This window comes from Diceros bicornis, chromosome 34 (genome assembly GCF_020826845.1).
Source record: "Diceros bicornis minor isolate mBicDic1 chromosome 34, mDicBic1.mat.cur, whole genome shotgun sequence".
Taxonomy (NCBI): domain Eukaryota; kingdom Metazoa; phylum Chordata; class Mammalia; order Perissodactyla; family Rhinocerotidae; genus Diceros; species Diceros bicornis.
Genome location: NC_080773.1, coordinates 22,255,037 through 22,275,289, shown reverse-complemented (window position 1 = coordinate 22,275,289; position 20,253 = coordinate 22,255,037). Strand labels below are relative to the sequence as shown.

Here is a 20,253-nt window from a genome sequence, read left to right as displayed (position 1 = left end):
CCTGTCCCTCCTCCCATAGCATCCTTTGCTCCAGTCACATCGTACGTTAGTTGTCACAGCCCGTGCCTGTCTCCTGCACTGCACTGAGAGCCCTGTGGGGACAGGAACTGCTCATCTTCTCCATTCTCCTGCCAGAGCCTCTCACGGTCCCCAGCCCCTCATGGGCGGTCCCCACTGTTGGGTGTTGAACGACTGTGGGCCCTCAGCGGGCTGTGCTGGCGCCGGGAAGGAGAAGCTCGCTAGTGGAGGCCAAGGAGGACCGTGAGGAGGTAACCAGGGCTTGTGTCTGGTGGCTGACCTTGTCTTCTCCACCTGTCCCCCCACCTTCTAAATGACTCATGGACAGAGTAGATTTGGGTGACTGAGAAGATACACAAAGGACAGAAACTCAGACTTCGGAGTTGTTGATCCCATGTGAGTCCACCTGGCTGGCCTCAGATGCTTCTGTACATATGTGTTGATTTAAAGTGTAGAGAGGGCCGGCCCCAGGGCTTAGCAGTTAAGTGCGTGCGCTCCGCTACTGGCGGCCCGGGTTCAGATCCTGGGCGCGCACCAACGCACCGCTTCTCCAGCCGTGCTGAGGCCGCGTCCCACATACAGCAACTAGAAGGATGTGCAGCTATGACATACAACTATCTACTGGGGCTTTGGGGGGGGGGGGAAGGAGGAGGATTGGCAGTAGATGTTAGCTCAGAGCCGATCTTCCTCAGCAAAAAGAGGAGGATTAGCACGGATGTTAGCTCTGGGCTGATCTTCCTCACACACACACACAAAAAAAGTGTAGAGAGAAAAACGTGTTAAGAACGGGAAAGAACCTGCCTCTAGAATGTAAACCTCATCCTGTGCAGTGCTGTATCCTCTGTCTGCAACTGTACTTCATACGTAGTTGGGGCTCAGTAAATATTTGTGGAGTAAATGAATGAACGAATGATACTTTCGTCATGCATTGGTGCATGTGTATTTCTTTTTATTTTTTCAAAAGGAAGCCTACCATTACAGTTATGCCTGTAGGATAAATTCCTAGAAGTGGACCTGCTACGACAAAAGGAATGTGCATTTAGCATTTTTATAGATATGGCCAGATTGCCCTCCAGGAAGGATGTATTATTTTATGCCCCCACCAACAGTGTATGAGTGTGCCTGCTTCCCCGGTCCCCGGCCCATTCTGGGTATTACTTAGCGTGTGCTTGGTTCTCTGCTAACCTGAGGGAAGGACCTGGTCCCTGGTCCCCGGTCCCCAAGGAGAGGGAGAGCAGTGTAGGTGGCATCTGAGAGGCGAGAGTCCTGGAGCGAGGCTTTGAGAATGGGCACAGCCGGGAAAGGTGTCTAGGGCCAGACTGGGGCCTTCTGGTGGAACCGCTGAAGTTCTTCAGCAACATGTGATGTGCGGGGATCGGCTCCAGGAAGATGCGGCCGCTGTGGGGGCAGCAGGCCTGTGAGCCACAGACATCCCTGCCTGGTGGGTCTCGGGTCTCAGGGGGATCCCAGCTCCGTTGAAGAACAGGGCCCATTGCAGCATTGTGGAAGAATGGACAGGAAGAAGAAAAACAGTCAGAAGTAGGAGCTGGCATTTATTAGCCTTTCTGTGCTAGGCCTTGGACTGAGAAGGACTTATACACGAGGGGCAAGCACTCTCATGAGCCCTGATTTCTAGAAGGAGAAAGGGCTAGGAGGCTCAGAGAAGGCCGATGACCTGCCTCAGATCATTGTAGCGAGTCAGTGGCCGAGCCGGTCCTGGAGCTCGAGTCCAGCCTGGAACAGTGGAGAACTTGGGGAGAAGCTGGGGACGAGCCCTGCACCCTGCTTTGGCACAGGGCTTCTGGAACATGGTCAGGGTCCAGGATCCTGCCTCGAAGGCCATTGGCCTCGTGTCTCCAAAAGACCTATTGACAGGCCAGAGCAGACGGCGGCAGCCCATGCCAGCAGACGGTGTGAAGTGGTTGGCAGGGGCCCTGGGTCGTGTCTGTGGCACGTCTCCCTCACCCTGGGCAGACTCCCCTGGGACGGCTGGTCCCCACGGAAGGGGTCGGGTGGTAAAGCTTTTGCAGTGGAGCGGGAGCCAAGCCAAGCCACCCACTCTTGTCCCCATGCTCCAGAAGAAGCTTCCTCCACCTGCCGGGGACAGATGCTCTGGTAGGAATAGTGAGACGCCACCTCCACCAGCAGCCTAGGACAGCACCTGCCTTGGGGGGGAGGAGGAGCCCAGGGCTGTTCATGCCTACCTCCCCCACCTTCGTCCCCAATCCGACTTCTCCCTGAAAGGCTGGGACCAAGTTAGTCCCAAGCGGGCCGCGTTTTAATTTCAGGGGTTAAGGAGTCCTCTTCAGCTCTTCCATTGTGGGTGACATGGCAGGGGACTCTGGAAACAGACCAGTGTGCCCTGTCGGTGCTCCACTGGACCCCGGCTTGGGGTCTTCATGCCTGAAGAAATGGCTATTGCATGTCACTGTGGGCGTGGGGGCTGGAGCTGATTGTCCCTGAGTGAGGGAGGGACACACGTCAGTGAGCCTGAGCCCTGCTGTCTTCCTGTTCCCTCTGTCCCCCCAGGCGCAGGTGGCCTTCCTCCAGGGAGAAAGGAAAGGGCAAGAGAATCTGAAGACAGACCTGGTGCGGCGGATCAAGATGCTGGAGTACGCGCTGAAGCAGGAGAGGTGAGCGTGCGGGCCCCGCTCCTGCCCTCCGAGGAGTCGGTCTGAGCAGGGAAGTCGGGAGGCCGGTGCCCTCCCTACCAGCCGAGGGAGGTTTGGGGTCAGGCCTTCTCGTCTCCATCACCCAATACTGTGTGGTTCTAGGAGAGGGGAACAGAACAGGACAGAGTAGGTGGGATTTAGGATAAGTACTGGTGAAAGTGTTCATAATGATGGTGGCCCCCTGGGCGGCAGACACCGCATATGCATTGGCTCATTTATCCCTTCCGATAGCCTCCTGGGTACCAGTGAGGCTTCCCGAGGTGAGGACTCCTTCAGGGGCTCCTGGAGTTGGGATAGCAGCCATTCTCCCTGACTCCCAAGAGTGGGGTCCTCACGGTGCCGTCGGTGGCGGCTTCTCCCCCAGGGCTGCTTCCTGATGGGGGCGGGGCAGCTCAGCCTCGGGTGGGAGAGTGGAACGGGGGCCGGGGGGGTGGCGGTGCCCTGGGATTTGGACTTCCTGAGATGAGTGCTGGCCCTGTCTACTCCTCTGCATCTCTCATTTGTTCATCATTTTTTAGGGCCAAATATCACAAATTGAAGTTTGGGACAGACCTGAACCAGGGGGAGAAGAAACTAGAACTGTCAGAACAAGGTACCCACCCTCTGATGCTCCCCACCGGCCCCCTCCCAACAAAACTGACGTTGAGGGTGGAGTGCAGAGATGGGCCACCTCTCTCGTACTTTGCTCCATGGAAAGCAGAATTGGCTGGGGAGGGGGCTGAATCTCCCTCTCGGCACCCGTCCCCATGGGCTGCTCTGCCAGGTGCGGTGCTGGGTCCCTGGGGAGGGGTGATGGTGAAGGAGGCTGGTGAAGTAGAGACACACACACAAGGCCCTTATAGTCTAAGCTCCTTGAAGAGGGATCAGTTCACCAGCGGGACACCAGGGCAGGTGTTCCGGGCAGAGGAAGTCTGTGGTGTGTTAGAGGACAGGCTGTGAGGGGGTGGGACTGGCACCCGTGGTGTTGGTGGCTGGGTGACCCGTCGAGGCCTTCAGTGCTGGCCTGATGGTGAGTGTTGTTCTGTATGTCACACTCCTCTACCGGAATGGGAGTCCCGCAGGGCAGGGGACGTTGTTTACCGAGCGAGCCCAGGCGCCCTGTAGATGCCAGGTAAATATTTGATGGATAGAATAAACAGGTGATCTCATTTAATCCTCACAGCAGTCCCGAGAGGGAGGTGCTGCTATTATTAACTTCATTTCTCAGAGGAGGAAACAGGCTCGGATGGGTAAAGTAACGTGCGCAAGGTCATGCAGCTGGGAAGTGGCAGAGCCGGCCTTGAACCCAGTCGATCGAGTCTGCCCATTCTCTCAGAACTGGGCCGGCTTCCTCTGTGGGAAAATGACACAGCCAGATCCGAGTCTGAAGAGAGTCTGGAGGGTGGTTTGAGGAACGACAGGTCAGGAGACTAGGGATGAGGAGCGCGCAGGGGAGAGAGTGGGTTTCAAACACTCTCCATCAGACCCGGGACGGTGACCGATTTGGGTTCGAGGGTGAGGGAGATGGAGGGGGTGATGGGTGTGGGGTGGCGCCCTGACTGAGCCAGCCTGCCTCCTTCCTCTCCGCCCTCCAGTCTCCAATGGCCCTGTGGAGTCCGTCACCCTGGAGAACAGCCCGCTGGTGTGGAAGGAGGGGCGGCAGCTTCTCCGACAGTGAGTGTGTGGAGGGACAGAGGGATGTGCGGGGGAAGGGGGACACAGTTGGCTTGGGAGATAAGCCCGAAGATGCCGAGTCCTTCCTGTCCCCACTGGGAACACGTAACTATCAGGATCCTGCCAGCACAGCTGAGATGGCCTGTCACCCTGTGGGTGGAGCCCTGCCCAGGAAGAAGGAGGGAAGACTTGCTGCAGGAGGCAGACGGGGGACCCCACTCTTGGAAGGTGACCTCGAACGCCTCTGTGGCTTTTTTTCAAGGCTCATGTTAAATCATTTTTTATTACTAAAGAGATTTGTGTGTTTTAGAAAACTTGGGAAATAGAGGAAAACACAAGGAAAAGATATAAATCACTCCTAATTTCACCACCCAAGGAATTTCATGCCTCCGTCAATACTTGCATATATACTGTCAGTCTTTCCCTTGTGCGTTTGTGTCTGTGTGTCCCCCTCACAGTGTTTTGTAGTGCTTTCCTTTTGTTAAGGGTTGCGAGCGTCTTTCCATGTAAATTAGTTATGTTGCATCCTTTTAAGGACCGTATAATAGTTTGTCACAGGGTAACTGTGACCTTCTACCGCCAATCCCTTCTTGTGTATTTCATTGAAGGTGTTTTATAGACAAGGTGACAAACATCAGAAGTTATTTGTCCACATCCTTAATTTCCTCAAGCTGAATATCTGGAAGGCAGTTGCTAGCTTCAAGTGTGTGCCAACATGACAACAAAACGGTTATGACAGGCAGCCCCTGCCCAGTACCCATTACGTGCCTGGTGCTGTGCTGAACACTTTGCACACATCAGTTTCTCATGTTAATCCCTGTGCGGTGTAATGACGAGCATCCCCTCATTTTCACAGATGCGAAACGCGAGGGGCAGAGAGGGTATCTGTTTGCGCAAGGTCACACAGCTAATAAGCGGGGCTCTGAGATGTGATCTCAGGCGGTCCACACCCCGAGTCCAACTTCTGCCCCCCCATGCTTCCCAGCCTGTGCCCTGAAGGGGAGGGGAGCCGCAGCTGCACGCAGGCCCCCGAGATGAGATGGCAGTGAAGGCGTGTGCGGGCTAATGTGCCGGGGGCAGCGGCCCAAGGGACAAAGTCCCAGTAAACAGAACAGACTTCCAAAGAAGCCTCCCGGGGACCAGCAAGGGACTCTTGTCTCGCATCTTTTGAAGCCACAGATACCCATAATGGCCTTTTTTCCCTTTTTTAGCTTATAAACAAGTCCCAGCTGGGCTCAACTTTTTAAATTGCAGAAGTGATAAATGCTTATTTGTAGAAGTGAGTAGAGTAAGTTGCACAAGTTTCTCTCACATCCCTAACCCCGTTCTCCAGGGGTCTCTGCTGTCAGGTTTAGCATGTATTTCTCTAGGCCTCGTGGGGGGCATACTGTGTGTGTATGTATTTGTGTATGTGTGTGTGTGTGGTCTTGACTTACACACAGTAACACTTTTTTTTCAGACACTTGAATTGTACAGATCACATAACTTAGAGTTTTCCATAAGCCGTTTATCGTGGCCGTCTTTCCTTGGCGCTCTGCCTCCTTTGTTTTCAGTAATTTGCTTCCACCGTCCTTGTCAGTGGCCGTACAGGTTGGCCCCTGCTTTTTGGCTCCCCTGTACAACGTCGTGGCGAGCATCTGTGTGACAGCATTGTGCCTGCGTATAAAGGCTTCCACTGGAAATAGTCTTGAAAGTGAAACGGTGGGCTCAGGGATATACTTATTTCACATTTTGATGTGTAGTCTTAAGTTGCTCCTCCAAAAAGGCTGTCCCAATTTGCGTCGGCCCCCGCAGTCTATAAAGAAGCCAGAAGACTCCTGACCCGCACTGGTTCTGCCTCCCTGCAGGTACCTGGAAGAGGTGGGCTACACAGACACCATCCTGGACATGCGGTCCAAGCGCGTGCGGTCCCTACTGGGCCGCTCGTTGGAGCTCAACGGGGCCATGGAGCCCAGCGAAGGGGGCCCCAGGGCCACGCCGGGCCCCGGGGGGCTCAGCGGTGGTGAGTCGCTGCTGGTGAAACAGATCGAGGAGCAGATCAAGAGGTGAGCCCTTGGACCTGGCGGGTCTGTCCCTCTGTGCCTCCCCTCTCCTGACGAAGGCCAGTGTCAGGAAAGTCAGTAGTGCTCCTTCGTGCTCTGGTGGCCACTTCCTCCCCAGATAGTAAGAAAGAGTGACAGGAGATGGTGCGGCTTTGGGTGGGGCGGGCAGGGAGGGCCTCTTTGTGGAGGTGACATTTGGGCAGATAACTGCGTAAAGTGGAAGGGAAGGCACACAAGTAGCTGGAAGGAGAATGTTCTAGGCAGAGGAAGGAGCTGGTGTAAAGGCTCCGAGACGGAAGAAACGTGCTGTGTTCAGGAACCGGCCGCCAGGCCGGCGTGGCTGCCGTGGGGCGAGCACGTGGGCTTGTGGTCTGTGGTGAGGTTGAAATCTCAGGAGTCAGATCAAATGGGGCTTTACCGGCCATGATAAAGAGTTTGGATTCTGCTCGAAGGCTTTGTGGGAAGCCAGTGGTTTCGAGCAGGGCTGTGACCTCATCAGATAGACGTGGTCTGCTTTGAGAAGGAGAGGCGTTGGTGAGGCCAACGTGAGAGTGGGAGTAGGGAGCCGGGTTAGGAGAGGACTGTGGTGTCGGGGGAGGTGACGAACATCAGCGGTGGAGGGCGAGGATCGCTCAGCTTCTGGATAGGTTTTTAGGGTAACTGGACACTGTTTAGAGGGTTGGATGTGAGGGAGAGGAAAAGAAACTAGGGGTGACTCCAGGTGTGGTCGGAGCAGCGTTGCCGGGAGAAGACGATCAGTGGGAGGTCGGGAGCATTGAGGATGGGTGGAGCTGGAGGGGCCTGGAGCTCGGGGCGCTTGACTCCTGAACTCAGTCTAGGTCCCCAGCACCCGGCGGGTTTTGAAAGCCACGGGACCCCGCCATCACTGAGGGAGAGAGAGGAGGTCGGAGGACTGAGCTCTGGGGGCCTGCCCTCGTCTAGAGGCCGGGGAGAGGGCCAGGAGGATGCTGAGCCGATGCAGCCAGCGTTGTGGGAGGAGCCCTGAGAATGGCGTCTCGGCAGCTGGGCGCAGAGATGTTCTGCTGGGGCGCTGTGCGGAGGAGGCCAGGAGGCGAGTGCTAGGTTGGCATCCTGGAGGAGAGAGCGCTCTACTGAGCAGTCAGCGTATGCCTGGGCAGTGGACAAGAAATCTCTGGAGCCTCAGCCTAGCGGCCCAAAAGGAGGGTGTTTGCATTTACGTGAACTCTGAATTCCACCCCCTTTCTGCCGTGCCGTCGGGTTTGGCAGATACCTCGTTTGCCAGAACTTGTCCAGTTGGAGGCGTCACCCGGTAGGCCGGGAGGTGGGAACAGGAGTGCCATGTGTCGGGGGAGAGTGCAGGCTCGGCTGTGGGCTGGCTGGCAGGGGCCCGAGCGTTTGTCGAGTGACCAGTTCCTCCTTCCTGCCGGGGGCCTCTCTGCCGCTCCCTGACCTGCGCTTGTGGTTTGACCGGGCCATGGGAGCGGGGCTGCTGAGTCAGTGGCACTTTTTCATCGAGCTCTTCTGGCTCAGCACACGCTGGGAGATGTGTGGCCGGGTGGGGGCTGGTCCTCTGGAACTCGGCGGGGTGTGGGTCAGAGTTCAGTGAGGAGCTGGGCCCAGTCTGGGGTCTGGACGAGGGTTCAGGTTGGGGTGAGCGTCTGCCCGGCGGAGGCGGGGATCGGAGCCCTGTGTGTGATCAGAGCGCGGCTCCTCTGGGGTCAGGGTGGGCTCAGCCCCCCGAGAGCCGAGTGCAGGCTCTGGGCGCCCTCCCTTCTGAGCCTTGTCACCTGGCAGGACTAACGCCCCTTCTGCCCCTCTGTTGTGGGCAGGAATGCGGCAGGCAAAGATGGCAAAGAGCGCCTGGGCGGCTCGGTGCTGGAGCAGATTCCTTTCCTGCAGAACTGTGAGGATGAGGACAGCGACGAGGACGACGAGCTGGACGGCGTGCAGCACAAGAAGCAGCGCGTGAAGGTGAGCGCCTGTGCCGCGGGAAGTTCCCCTCCCCGCCCTCCTCCAGGAGGGCCTCCTGCTTTGTGTGCCAGCACAGAGTACCCCTGTGGGTGCTCCCAGGCTACCTCCGTGGTCTGAGTGTGGCCTGATCGTGGCCCATCCCAGAGTCCCTGTCTCCTTTCCTGCCATGCCCTTGCCTCAGGAACCTTCGGAGGTACCTAGGTCATTGCTGTCTGGGCCTGCCCCTTCTCCGCCTGTGCCCTGTCGTTCTCTCCCTCTTCCCCTCTTCAGCTCAGATGTTCCCCAGAGTCCTTTCCTGAACTCGCCAGACTAGGCCAGTCCCCGTGGTGCTCTCACACAGTGCTCTCTCCCTCTGGCTAGCCTGATCACCCCATCCCTTCCTCCTTCAGACTTGCCGCAGACACCCCCTCCTCCAGGGAGCCTTCTCTGACTTGCCCTTGCTCCCCCTCCCCCCACAGGGTCAGGACCCTCCTGTGGGCTCCCCCGTCCTGACCCGGACCACTCTGGGTCCTCCATGTTTGGTGTCGGGTCTCTGTCCCTCCCCACCATCCCTGTGGGGGACCGGGTCTGCGCTGGCCTCTGCTCCATCTCCAGTGTCCCCAGCGTGGCTCAGCACAGGGTCGGCCAGATTAGAGGCTCAGTGAATGTGCCGAGTGGAGTGAAACACACGGAGCCAGGACACTAGGATTGGGGCGACAGGAGAACCGGGATGTCTCTGAGTCCAGGGTCTCCAGCACTGTTCCCTGGTCCAGATGCCTGGTCCTCCTACCCCTCGGGTGTTGACCCCTTTCTCAGGTCTTACCCTGCCTCCTCTGGGGAACCTCCCCTCTCCTCTCTCTCCTTCCGTCAGAAGTCAGAAGTTGTCGCGGACTTTTCATATTCGCTTGGGTCTTTGCCTCTGTCACTGCACTTACCCACATGCCCTGTGGGGGGCTCACTGCCTGTGGGTCTCACGCCTCCCCAGGCCCTCTGCCTCCACATAGCGGACCTTCAGTGACCAGGCTGTGATTGAGAAGACCTGCCCGTGGCTCCCAGAGTGGCCGATGGCCTGGCCACGTGACTTTGGGCACGTGGTTCTTTGTCTTAGCTTTAGTTTCGGGGGCGAACAGTCCCTGTCTCTGGTTGTTGAGGGTTTAATTAAAGTGAGTTCCCGCACAGAAAGCCCTTGGCCGCCCAGTGGCTGGCCACGCCAAGTGCTCGGTAGTGGTAGTATTGGCACGGGCGGTGGGGTGGCACCAATGGTCCTAGGCAGTGTCGGCAGAACGTAATTGCACAGGGCCCTCTCTCGTGGGGCCGTCAGAGCACCTGTTATGGTTCCGCGCTCCTGTAGAGCCCTGACCCCCACCATTGCCTCTGGCCATGCCGTCTGATCCATGACCTTAGGTCTTCTCCAGGAAGGAAGGAGGAAGGCGCCCACGTCCCATCCCTCTGAGCCTCCCACACAGGCCAGAGGTGTTGCCTCCAAATTCATACCCTCCAGACCCAGCTTGGGTGCTCCACGCCCTCGAGGAGTTCGCAGTCTGACTGAGGCTGGCCCCGGGGGTACCCAGGACCCGGTCCAGGCAGGGGACACCTGGGAGGGAGAAGGTACCCTGGAAGAGGTGGTGGGTGAGTCTGCTTGTCAGAATCCCGGTGCTGGGGGAGGTATGTTCTTAAGCCAGCACTTAAAGCAGAAATCAGATACCAAAATTGTTGAAAATTCCGGAACTTCCTTAAGCCACTTAGGTGCAGTCTTTGAGGTTGTGAGCGCACAGCCCCTGGGTGGTGCTCTGTGTGAAATGCAGTGATGCTTACACCACGGGAGGGTAAAGGGTCAGATGCAAGGTGTCATTTACAAGGCCGTCTCTCAAAAGTGTCCGTGTGGGGACACGCAGGTGCCGTGCTGCTCCGGAATCCTCAAGGCTGGGAGGGGGTCCAAGTCTGTGACTGAGGAAGACGGCGACCTGCTTCCTCCCCAGTGCAGACCGAGCGCGGGGAACAGCAGGCCCAGCCTCCACCCGCCCAGCATTCTGTTTCTCCCATCGGAGGAGCTGTGCTGTTTTCTCTCCTTCTAAAAGTAGCGCGTGCTTGTTACGTAAGAAAGAAAAACGTGAGCCGGTCTAGGAAGTTGCCAGAAGTCTTGGCAGACCCCAGGCAGTCTCGCACCCCAGGGCTGCGTTAGCGCGTAAGGAGAGGCCTGGACCTGGTGACCTGGGCACGGGCTCACGCCGCTCAGCGGCAGCTTCCCCGTGTGTGTTACGGGAATAATTTCAATAATGGTCACTGTCCGCGCGGTGAAATCACGAGCGTGAAGCTCCTTCAGGGTGCTGAGTAACGCAGCGAGCTGCGCACAGTGTTTGATGAGTGGCTGTTAGTGTCTGCTGCACCCAAGGGGCTCTTCTCACTTGAATCGTGCGCCTCCATACACTCACACGCACACGTAGACACTCATCCATCTCCCCTCTCCCCCTGAAACAAGTTGTCATGTTATCCAGCTTTTCTCCCCGAGAAGTGCTGTGCTGGGGGCGGGGAGCGGGGAAGCAGGAACGGCCTGGGCACAAGCCAGGGGGAGGGTCGTGGGGGGTCACAGCTGGAGGCGGAGGAGGACGTGGTCTCCGAGGCCAGGTCGGGGGCTGGCACTGCCCCTGGGCCTGGTCAGGAGCAGCCTCTGAAGGCTCCCAGCAGGGGGAGCACAGCTGTCAACAGTGGGGCTGGGGAGGGAGCTGGTGGCTAGTGCGGCACGCTTCCAGGCAAGGCGAGGCTGGGAACCCTGCCGCCTGATCTGTCTGCTTTCCTCCATGCCCCAGCTCCCCTCCAAGGCCCTGGTGCCTGAAATGGAGGACGAGGACGAGGAGGATGACTCAGAGGATGCCATCAACGAGTTCGATTTCTTGGGCTCAGGAGAGGACGGGGAGGGCTCTCCGGACCCTCGGCGTTGCGCTGGAGAGGGGACCCACCACGAGCTGGGTGAGCTGAGGGTTTTCCAGCCAGCCCTCCTCACCAGGGGTGCTGAGGGCAGACCTCGATCCTGCCCCTTCCACACACCGCCGCCTGCAGCTGCTTCCTGCCCCGGGGTCTCCACCGGACGGATACACTTCCTGAGAAGAGGGTGGCCGAGGGGAGCAGGAGGCCTGTGCCACGGTGCCGGGCCCTCACCCCTTCCCCGGAAAATCCCTGTGGGGCGCAGGCAGGCCCGGCTCTTCCTGAAACGGGGCCCCCAGCCCTCCATGTGAGAGCGTCCAGTTCTCGGCGGACCTCAGGGAGGGAAAGGGATGAGGACGCGGCGGGGAGAGGCAGAGCGGCAGTGCTGCGTCTTCCTCCTGCCCTGTGACTCTGAGCTAGGCGGCCCTCGGGTCACATGGGGTGGCTGGGGACGGAGGTCCCAGCACGGGCAGCCCACGGAGGCTCCCAGTTCAGTCTGTCTCCTCTGCCCGGCCCTCTCCCCCACCCTGAGCCCCCGTGCACCCTGGGCCCAGGGCTCCCTGCCTCCTCACAGTTGCAGGAGGGGCGTTCAGGGGTGGGGAAAGCGTCACTTGTGTGGCTGCTGGCTGACCCCTGCCCTGTGCCTCGTCCCTGCAGAGAGCCGGCGGGTCAAACTCCAGGGAATTTTGGCCGACCTGCGGGATGTGGATGGGCTGCCCCCCAAAGTGACGGGTCCACCTCCTGGCACACCCCAGCCCCGGCCACACGAAGGTAAGAGGCCCCTCCACCCGGCCCAGTCCCCAGGGGCCCATGGCAGAGGGAGGCTGCAGAGCTAGGCCCAGGGCTTGTGTCCTCAGGGTCGAGGCCTGGCCTCGAGTCTGCAGCCTCCCTGTCCCAAACGTTCGTCTGTCTGTCTCTGTCTCCCTCTCTTTGTGTCTGTCCTGCCCTGTCTGTCCGTCTGTCTTTCGCTATCTCTTTCTTTCCAGCTGTGATTCTTGGTTTTGTCCTCTCCCCGTCTCTCCCCTCACTCCTTACCTCCCTCTGCCTCTCTCTGCCTCTTTCTCTTTCCCTGCCCCTCCCTGCCCCCTCCCTCCCCTCCCCCTACCAGGTTCCTTTGGCTTCTCCTCAGACGTTTTCATCATGGACACTATCGGGGGCGGGGAGGTGAGCCTGGGGGACTTGGCAGATCTCACCGTCACCAACGACAACGACCTCAGCTGCGATGTAAGTTCTCGGGGTGCCCCCCCAGGCCCCCACACAGTGCCAGCACTTGCTGAGCTCTGCCTGTGTGCCCGGTCCACGCTCGATCCCCTACACGTGAGGACAATGTGCGGTCATTCATAGCTCACCCTGGTTTATGGAGGGGTATGGGTGCAGACAGCGGAGGGACTTGACTGGGGTCACCGAGGTGCAGGGCCTGGGGGACTCTGGAGCCTGTTCTTAATCTCGGTGCCAGGCTCCTTCTCTAGGCGACACTCCCTCCCGCCCCTGGCCTACACCCACCTCAAATCTGGGACCCACCACAAGCTGGGGGCAGGGCTGGGGGCCGGACGGAAATACAGCATCAGAGGAGGAAGGGGGCTCCAGGCTGGCGGCAGTGCAGGTGAGATGGTCTGTGCAGGAGGTGGGGACGGAGCTGACCTTTGAAGGGAAGACGGCCTCATGCCAAAAAACAGCAGCAAAATCAGGCCAGTCGGGTGCGGACGGGGGCTGCTGGAGCGGTCGGGCTGGGATGAAGGGCCACCTGAGGGCCTGCCTTCTGAGCCCAAGATCCATGGCCGGGCCTCTGGCTGTCTGGGGACCCTTGAAACGGGTGCGTGTGTGCATCTTCCTGTGGCAGAACGCTTATCACGGCTGTTGGCAGGGTCTCCAGCGGTGGGTGATGCCAGCGAGGTTCGGGGCACTGCTGTGGGACGCCGGGAAGGGAGGCCAGAGCAGAGGGTTTGCCTTGAGATGGGGCCCCGTCTGGGGGAGTGTGCCAGTGAGGGATCACCAGACGACGGCAGATCCTCTGGCCCTAAGAACTGTGGCAGAAGTGACGGCTGAGGCAGGGACCTTGGGGCGACAGAGCCAGGTGCAGGGGTTGCTTGGGTGGGAACCTGATCATGGTGTGGGGCCCTGAGGCTCGCCTGACAGTCAGCTCACCTTCTTCCCTCCCCGGGACCCCACTCTGAGAGCAGCCCCACCATGACCAGGGCATGTGCAGTGTCTCTGGGACTCCCCCAGAGGCCTGTTGGGTCTGCTCCCCAGTCTCCCCACCGTGTGCACTGGTGCCCGTCTCCACTCGCCGGCGTCTGGTCTAAGCGCCCTCGCCTGTCCCGGAGAGACCTCCTCCTCTCTGCAGCCACTCTTCTCTTCCCCTAATCCCAGCCTCCCCTGGGGCGGCCCGAACAAGCCGTGGCGTTCCCCCTTCCGCGGCTGCCCGTTTTCCTTGGGATGACACACAGATGCCTGACTATGGCTGGCTGTTCTGGCTCTGGCCAGCCTTTCTGGCCTCATCTCCTGCCGCTCTGCCCCTTGCTGTCTGCATCACAGTGACACTGGCCTCCTCGCAGGCTCTGGGTCTGCTCTTGCTCCCTCCTGCCTCAGGGACTTTGCACATGCACTTTCCTTCCTCAGCCCTTTCTCCATATCTGGTTAAGTCTTGCTGATTTGTCACTTCCTCAGGAAAGCCTTCTTGACCCCCGCAGAGGAGGTCAGGCTGCCTGGTCCTCCTCCCAGTGCATTTCTAATTCAGAGCACCACACGTAATTTGGGATCCCGTGCACTAGTGGCCGAGCTGATTGTCTCCCCCAAGCCCCCTCTGAACTGTGAGATCTGGAGGGTTCGGGCTCACCTTTGTCTCTCCAGAACCTAGCATGGTGCTGCACACTAATGGAACTTGAGTGAGCAAGGGGACAGTGCCGGTTGAGGAGGGAGGGGAGAGCACCTGGGGGCCAGCCTGTGAGGTCCAGGTGGGGAGGGACACATCCTGGCGGTCCTGGCTGTGTGTGTCTGCGGGACTGCTGGGACAGGCGAGAAGAGGCTGAGGCGGCTCCCCTACTCCAGCTGTCCGACAGCAAAGACGCCTTTAAGAAGACGTGGAACCCCAAGTTCACCCTCCGCTCCCACTACGATGGCATCCGCTCGCTGGCTTTCCACCACAGCCAGTCGGCGCTGCTCACCGCCTCTGAGGATGGCACGCTCAAGCTCTGGAACCTGCAGAAGGCTGTCACAGCCAAGAAGTGAGGGCGCAGCCTCGGGCGTGGGGGCGGGGGGGTCAGGAGCGTCGCCAGGAGACAGGCTGACGAGGGGCTCTGTCTCCCCACAGGAATGCTGCTCTAGACGTGGAACCCATCCACGCCTTCCGGGCTCACAGGTAGGGAAGTGCCCCCAAAGGCAGGCTGACCCCTGGCCCACTCACTGCCGTACCCAGGGGCCGATGGCAGGAGGGCTCCGAGTCCTCGTGACCCTCTGCACACACGCTCCCGGCTCCTAGTGCTCTGCAGACACTTTCAGTGCCCCTGGCTGCTTCTCAGCTCGGCCCTCGGAGGCGGAAACAGATGAGGGGAGGAGGCAGGGGACAGCAACTTTGCGGGTGGCACAACCAGAGCCCTAGATGCTGAATTCCTTTGGGCCACCCTTGAACAGTGCTGGTGGAGAGCTTCAGGGTCCCGAGGAGGGGGCTGGGGGAGGGGCGAGCACTGAGCTTTTTGTCACCCCCCTTCCCCCACCTCCGTGTCCTCCAGGGGCCCCGTGTTGGCAGTAGCCGTGGGCAGCAACAGCGAATACTGTTACAGTGGTGGGGCAGATGCCCGCATCCACAGCTGGAAGATTCCAGACCTCAACATGGACCCCTACGACGGTTATGGTGAGCACAGTTCCGTCTCCCTGCCTTCCGTTCCCCCACCCATGATTCACCGCGGCCTCTTCCTTCCCTCAGCACGTATGGTGTCTGCTCATGCCTAACACTGCAGGCACTGGGGGAACACGAGGGCGCCCTGTCTGGTTAAGTGGGGAACACCGTGATTCGGCATGTGACTGAGGGTTGGACAGGTCGAGGCAGGAATGGTGGTGGCGCCGGGGGAGTGATGGCCCAGCTGACTCAGAGTCAGCGCTGGGGCTGGGGACCAGCACGGTGGGCCCAGCCAGCATCTCCGTGCGGTAGAGCGGAGGGAGCCGGTGAGGAGGGCGTGGAGCAGGGGAGATGGGAGAAGCTGGCTGGGCCAGGTGGGAGGGAGTTTGAGCTTCATCCTCAGGGCACCTTTAAGAGTTACGTGCAGCAGTGACCAGAATGGCACTTCTGCTCACCGTCTGTCCCCCGCCCTCTGACACCTCTTTTGCTCACACCCATGGCTCCGTGCAGCATTCTGTCGCAGCAGAGGTTAGAGGTCTGAGTCTCTCCTCAAAGAACATCCGCTGTTTTCCCGAAACAGTCTCACCCTGTGAAAGGTCGAGGGTCAGTCCCAGGCAGTATGCGATCCAAACATTGGGTGTCATCAGAGCACCCTGTTGGACTTGAGTGACCAGGCAGGCGATGGTGGGAACGACCAGAGGGCTTTGGAGAGACGGGGCCAGGCTTGTGCGTGGGGGCAGAAGAGCCTGCAGGGACCAGGGGCAGGGCCGACCTGCAGGCGCAGGCTGTGGAGGGTCTCAGACCACAGCCACTGTTATTCCTTCTCCCCTTAATTAAGTTCTCAAAATTACGTCTCAAGCACCCGCTTTGTGCAGGCGCTGCTGTGGGCCCCGGGGGTGGGGGGGCAGCAGTGAGCAGAGGGAGATCCTTCCCCTCTGGAGCTCTCCCGTTTTGGGGCGCCTTCAGAGCCCCACAGTCTTCCCGGAAGAGCTGGTGGGCAGTTCCGTTGCTCACAGCTCCGAGGGCGTAAGGGTCCCGGGTGTGAAGCTGGGTGATGGCCCAGCCCAGCCGCCTGGTCTTGGCAGAGCTGCTGCTCTTGGGCTGTCCGGGGTGGGCTGCCGGCCCTGACGTAGCCCGTTTCCTCCCTCTGGGGGGTCCAGACCCCAGCGTGCTGAGCCACGTCCTGGAGGGCCACGGGGATGCCGTGTGGGGCCTGGCCTTCAGTCCCACGGCCCAGCGCCTGGCCTCCTGCTCCGCCGATGGCACCATCCGCATCTGGGACCCCAGCAGCAGCAGCCCGACCTGCCTCTGTACCTTCCCCACAACCAGCAGTGAGTTGGGGGACAGGGCGGCGGGGGACCCTGACACCTCACACAGGAGCTGCACAGAGCTGGAGGCCCTGAGAGGAGAGCGACTCCCGGCCCCCCGCCCAGGGTAGGACTGGGTCTGTGAGGCAGCCTTCCCTCCCCTCTGCTCTCAGATCACGGGATTCCCACCTCAGTGGCCTTCACCAGCACCGAGCCTGCCCACATCGTGGCCTCCTTCCGCTCTGGCGACACCGTCCTGTATGACCTGGAGGCTGGCAGCGCCCTCCTAACGCTGGAGTCCCGAGGGAGCAGCGGTAAGGGGCCCCCGGGTCAGGGGCCAGGATCTGAGGGCCTCCAGGGCCCCACTTCCTCCTGTGGCTTTGGTGACCCGAAGCCCAGTCAGTTGCAGAGGCCCCTGCTCCCTCAGGGGTGCTGAGCCGGAAGGAGATAAGGTCCCCGCCACTGCCCTTCCAGACAGCACGGGGCCCTTGGGAGGGCTGAGGAGAGGGGAGGTCTGAGGGGAGGGGGTCATGAGGGACTCGCCCGTTGGGCCCACTCAGTGCGGTGGATGGACCATTTTCATGTCTGCTGTCTTTCTGCCCCACCCAAGGCCGGGCTCAGGACCCAGAGAGGGAGCGCCGGGGTGCCCAGCCCTCCGGGACATCTAGGCAGGGGGTAGGGGTGGGGTCGTGGTCTCTGAGTTCCCCCTGACATCTTGCTCTCTTGCCCCTTCCCCTCCCAGGCCTGACCCAAATCAACCAGGTGGTGAGTCACCCCAGCCAGCCCCTCACCATCACCGCCCACGATGACAGAGGCATCCGCTTTCTGGACAACCGGACAGGTGAGGCTGGCCCTCCCACTCACTTGTGCTCCTGGGGGCAGGGGTGGACCAGGCTCAGCTGGCAGGACCCCCAGCATCCACATTGGAGGCCTCAGCGTCCCCTCTAGCCCCCTCACCTTCCTGGGCCAGGGGCAGAGGGGGAAAGTAACCTGCTGCCCCTCCCCTGTGCCCCCCCCCCCCAGGAAAATTGGTGCACTCCATGGTTGCCCACCTGGACGCGGTCACCTGCCTAGCCGTGGACCCCAATGGCGTATTCCTGATGTCGGGAAGTAAGTTGGGACCCTCCTGGCTCCTGAGGAACAAGGGCGTGAGTCTTCCCCAGTGGGGCTGGGGAGAAGAGGAGGAGGAGACCTGGGCACTGGCCCCGAGGGAGAGCTCTGGGGGCTCCCTGTGGCTGGGGAGCTGGGACAGGGCGCCTGCAGTGCGGGAATAACACAGGCACAACAGTGGTGACAGCACAGCAGTGCCCACTCAGAGCCCGCTGTGGGCTCTTCCCTGCCTCATCTCATTTCATCTGAACAATCCTCTGAGGCTGGTGTTGTCCCCATTGTACAGACGTGGAAAGCGAAGCTCAGAGAAGTTAGGGAACTTGGCCACAGCGTAGTGAGCTGCAGGAACTAAGTTCGGTCTGTCTGACCCAGCGCCCACAAGGCCTTTAGCAGCTGGTCCCCTGCTCTCTGTGGGGGAGGGCGCCGAGGCCCAGCGCCTGGGGGCCGTGCCTGGAAAGGATGGATGAGATGGGCGCACGCACGGAGAAGGGGCTGAAGCTCCCAGGGGCGAGGGTGTGCACTGCCCGTGAGGGGGGCCTGAGCGGAGCCGAGCCTGCCGTGGGGAAGGGGCTTCCCCTCTCCTCCGAGGCCTGGCATCAGACCCCGGGTGGGGTGTCCGCGAGTGAGCGGGCAAGTGCAGAGGTGCCACGGTGGTGGAGGGCGTGGACGGGCCTGGAGCTAGCACGTTCTCTCCTCCCTCTGCCCCGTGGCGCTAGCAGCTGTCTCCCAGGAGGATGGCTGAGGGGTCAGTGAGATCAAGCCTGGCAGAGAGGATTCAGTGCAGGGCCCAGGTCCCCCTAGAAGGGACAAGCAGAGAGAGCCAGCCTGCCCCGCAGCCAGTCCGACCCTTGTAACGCAGAAGTCAGGCCCTCCCTCCAGTGGCTCGTGGCCCCCCAGGCCCGGCCCTGTCTGCTCCCCACGCCTGCCTCCTCTCAGTCCTCAGGACCTTCCCCTGGCTGTCCCTGCTGCCCCCTGGCCACCTGGCGTATATGTTCTGTTTTCCTGTTGACTGTCCTCGCCACACGGGAGTGTTAGCACCACAGGGGCGGGGAGATTGGCCTGTTGTGTTCAGTGTCCGTGGGCCCAGCACACAGTAGGTGTTCAGGAAATACTTGGTGACTAGATGGATGGCAGGTTGGGACAGAAGGGCTCTCCCTCAGGCGGGGCGTCAGGAGGTGACTGGGCAGAGCTGGGCCGGGCAGAGGATCCAGGCCTTTGGACGAGGTCAGCCGAGGGGTTCAGGGGACGTAGCTGAGCGAGGAGCCGGGGTGCCCGGTGCTCCTGGGTGACAGCCCCTCTGCTCCCACCCCTGCACAGGCCACGACTGCTCCCTGCGTCTGTGGAGCCTGGACAACAAGACCTGTGTGCAAGAGATCACAGCCCACCGCAAGAAGCACGAGGAGGCCATCCATGCCGTGGCCTGCCACCCTAGCAAGGCCCTTATCGCCAGCGCGGGCGCCGACGCCCTGGCCAAGGTCTTCGTATGATGCCCGCCTTGCCCCGCCCTGGCCGCCACGCTGGCTGGGGAGCGGGGCCGGCAGGGGGGACTGAGGTGAGGGGCCGGAGGGGAGGGAGGCTCGGCCTGGGAGGGCAGAAGCCCCTGCATCCTCACCCCCACGGGGCCCTCAACCATGCCCCTTCACCTGGCCCTTCCAGAGGGGGATGAGTCCCGAAATCCTAGTCAGGACGCCCTGTGAGAAGCGCCGAGGTCGCCCCTGGGCGCTCAGAGGAGGGGCTGAGGCGGAGAGGGGCCCCGAGCTGCCCTAGCTCTTGTACCCTGGAGGTCGTGGTCCAGCTTCTGTCCCTTGTCTCTCCCGCAGGTGACTCCCAGCCTCAGTCTAGAGGCCTGGAGGCCCGGCCTCTTCCCACCTGCCTCGGAGCCTGGTGGTGCTAAGGGCCCTTTCCCCGGGAGGCCCTCCCCCACAGCCTGCCCCTCCCTGCGCCTGGGGGGCGGCCGCCTTAGGAACCACCCTCCAGGAAGGCCTCTGGGGCTGTCCGCTCCGCCCTGGTACCCACTCCCGGTCTCTGAGCTGCCTTCTTGGGGGCAGCACCACCAGCGCCGCGTGTCCTTGGGTATCAGCTTTTCCAAGACGCCAGAAGGTGCCAGTTTCTCTCTTTGAACCCCGACCCCTTGTCTCCATCCTCCCAGCCCCCAGTGGGAGCTGTGCTGGGAGGAACCCCAGAAGCCCCTGCTCTGGGTCCGCCGGGAGCCATGGAGCCAGCTGGAGCCCAGGCTGTCCTCAGTGGGGAGCCAGGCCTGGCCCACCCCACGAGCACGCCCAGTCCACCACCTCCCTTCCAGGTCCCTCAACACAGCTTTCCAGACACTACCCAGCGCCTCCAGGGCCAGTAACTGCCTGGGGAGCAGGCGATGCCCTCGGGGAGGCACCCGCCCCTACCTCCTCGACACTCCTCCGAGGGCAGCCCCCCGCCCCCCACAGGGTCACCCCTGGGGAGAGATGGCTTCTCTTGCCCCTCCCTGGGGCATGGAGGCTGAGTGGGGCCCCCCGGCCCCTATAGCTGCCTGTATATCTGTATAAATAAATGGGATTTTAATGGAGCCCCGCCCCCACGTCATTATCACTGTGTGATAGTCTGTCGTCTCCTCTCCTGGTCCTCCACTCTCTTCCTCTATTTATTTCACTCTTTTTTGGGTTCCCTCTGAGCCCTTGGGCCCCCTCCAGGTTCCTGTTTATAAGCCCCATCCCCTGTGCCCTGAACTTGTATGTGAAACTTGTCTCAATAAACCCTTTGGAGTAAGA

The 20,253-nt window shown here is 60.7% G+C and overlaps 1 protein-coding gene across 2 annotated transcripts in view; it reads left to right on the top strand.

Moving 5' to 3' along the window:
- The window catches only part of STRN4 (striatin 4), a 25,164-nt gene extending 4,911 nt beyond the window's left edge, over nucleotides 1–20,253 (top strand). The window contains exons 2-18 of one of the 2 annotated variants that reach the window (XM_058529675.1): nucleotides 2,548–2,651; nucleotides 3,209–3,282; nucleotides 4,265–4,343; nucleotides 6,191–6,388; nucleotides 8,197–8,338; nucleotides 11,125–11,284; nucleotides 11,897–12,010; nucleotides 12,369–12,463; nucleotides 14,288–14,463; nucleotides 14,550–14,597; nucleotides 14,968–15,089; nucleotides 16,235–16,405; nucleotides 16,555–16,695; nucleotides 17,124–17,222; nucleotides 17,405–17,491; nucleotides 18,809–19,043; nucleotides 19,312–20,253. In XM_058529675.1, coding sequence (XP_058385658.1) covers nucleotides 2,548–2,651; nucleotides 3,209–3,282; nucleotides 4,265–4,343; nucleotides 6,191–6,388; nucleotides 8,197–8,338; nucleotides 11,125–11,284; nucleotides 11,897–12,010; nucleotides 12,369–12,463; nucleotides 14,288–14,463; nucleotides 14,550–14,597; nucleotides 14,968–15,089; nucleotides 16,235–16,405; nucleotides 16,555–16,695; nucleotides 17,124–17,222; nucleotides 17,405–17,491; nucleotides 18,809–18,978 — 1,980 coding nt within the window. In that variant the 3' untranslated portion in view covers nucleotides 18,979–19,043; nucleotides 19,312–20,253. Of the gene's footprint in view, nucleotides 1–2,547; nucleotides 2,652–3,208; nucleotides 3,283–4,264; nucleotides 4,344–6,190; nucleotides 6,389–8,196; nucleotides 8,339–11,124; nucleotides 11,285–11,896; nucleotides 12,011–12,347; nucleotides 12,464–14,287; nucleotides 14,464–14,549; nucleotides 14,598–14,967; nucleotides 15,090–16,234; nucleotides 16,406–16,554; nucleotides 16,696–17,123; nucleotides 17,223–17,404; nucleotides 17,492–18,808; nucleotides 19,044–19,311 lie in introns of both variants that reach the window. The other variant, XM_058529674.1, reaches the window with a different exon arrangement.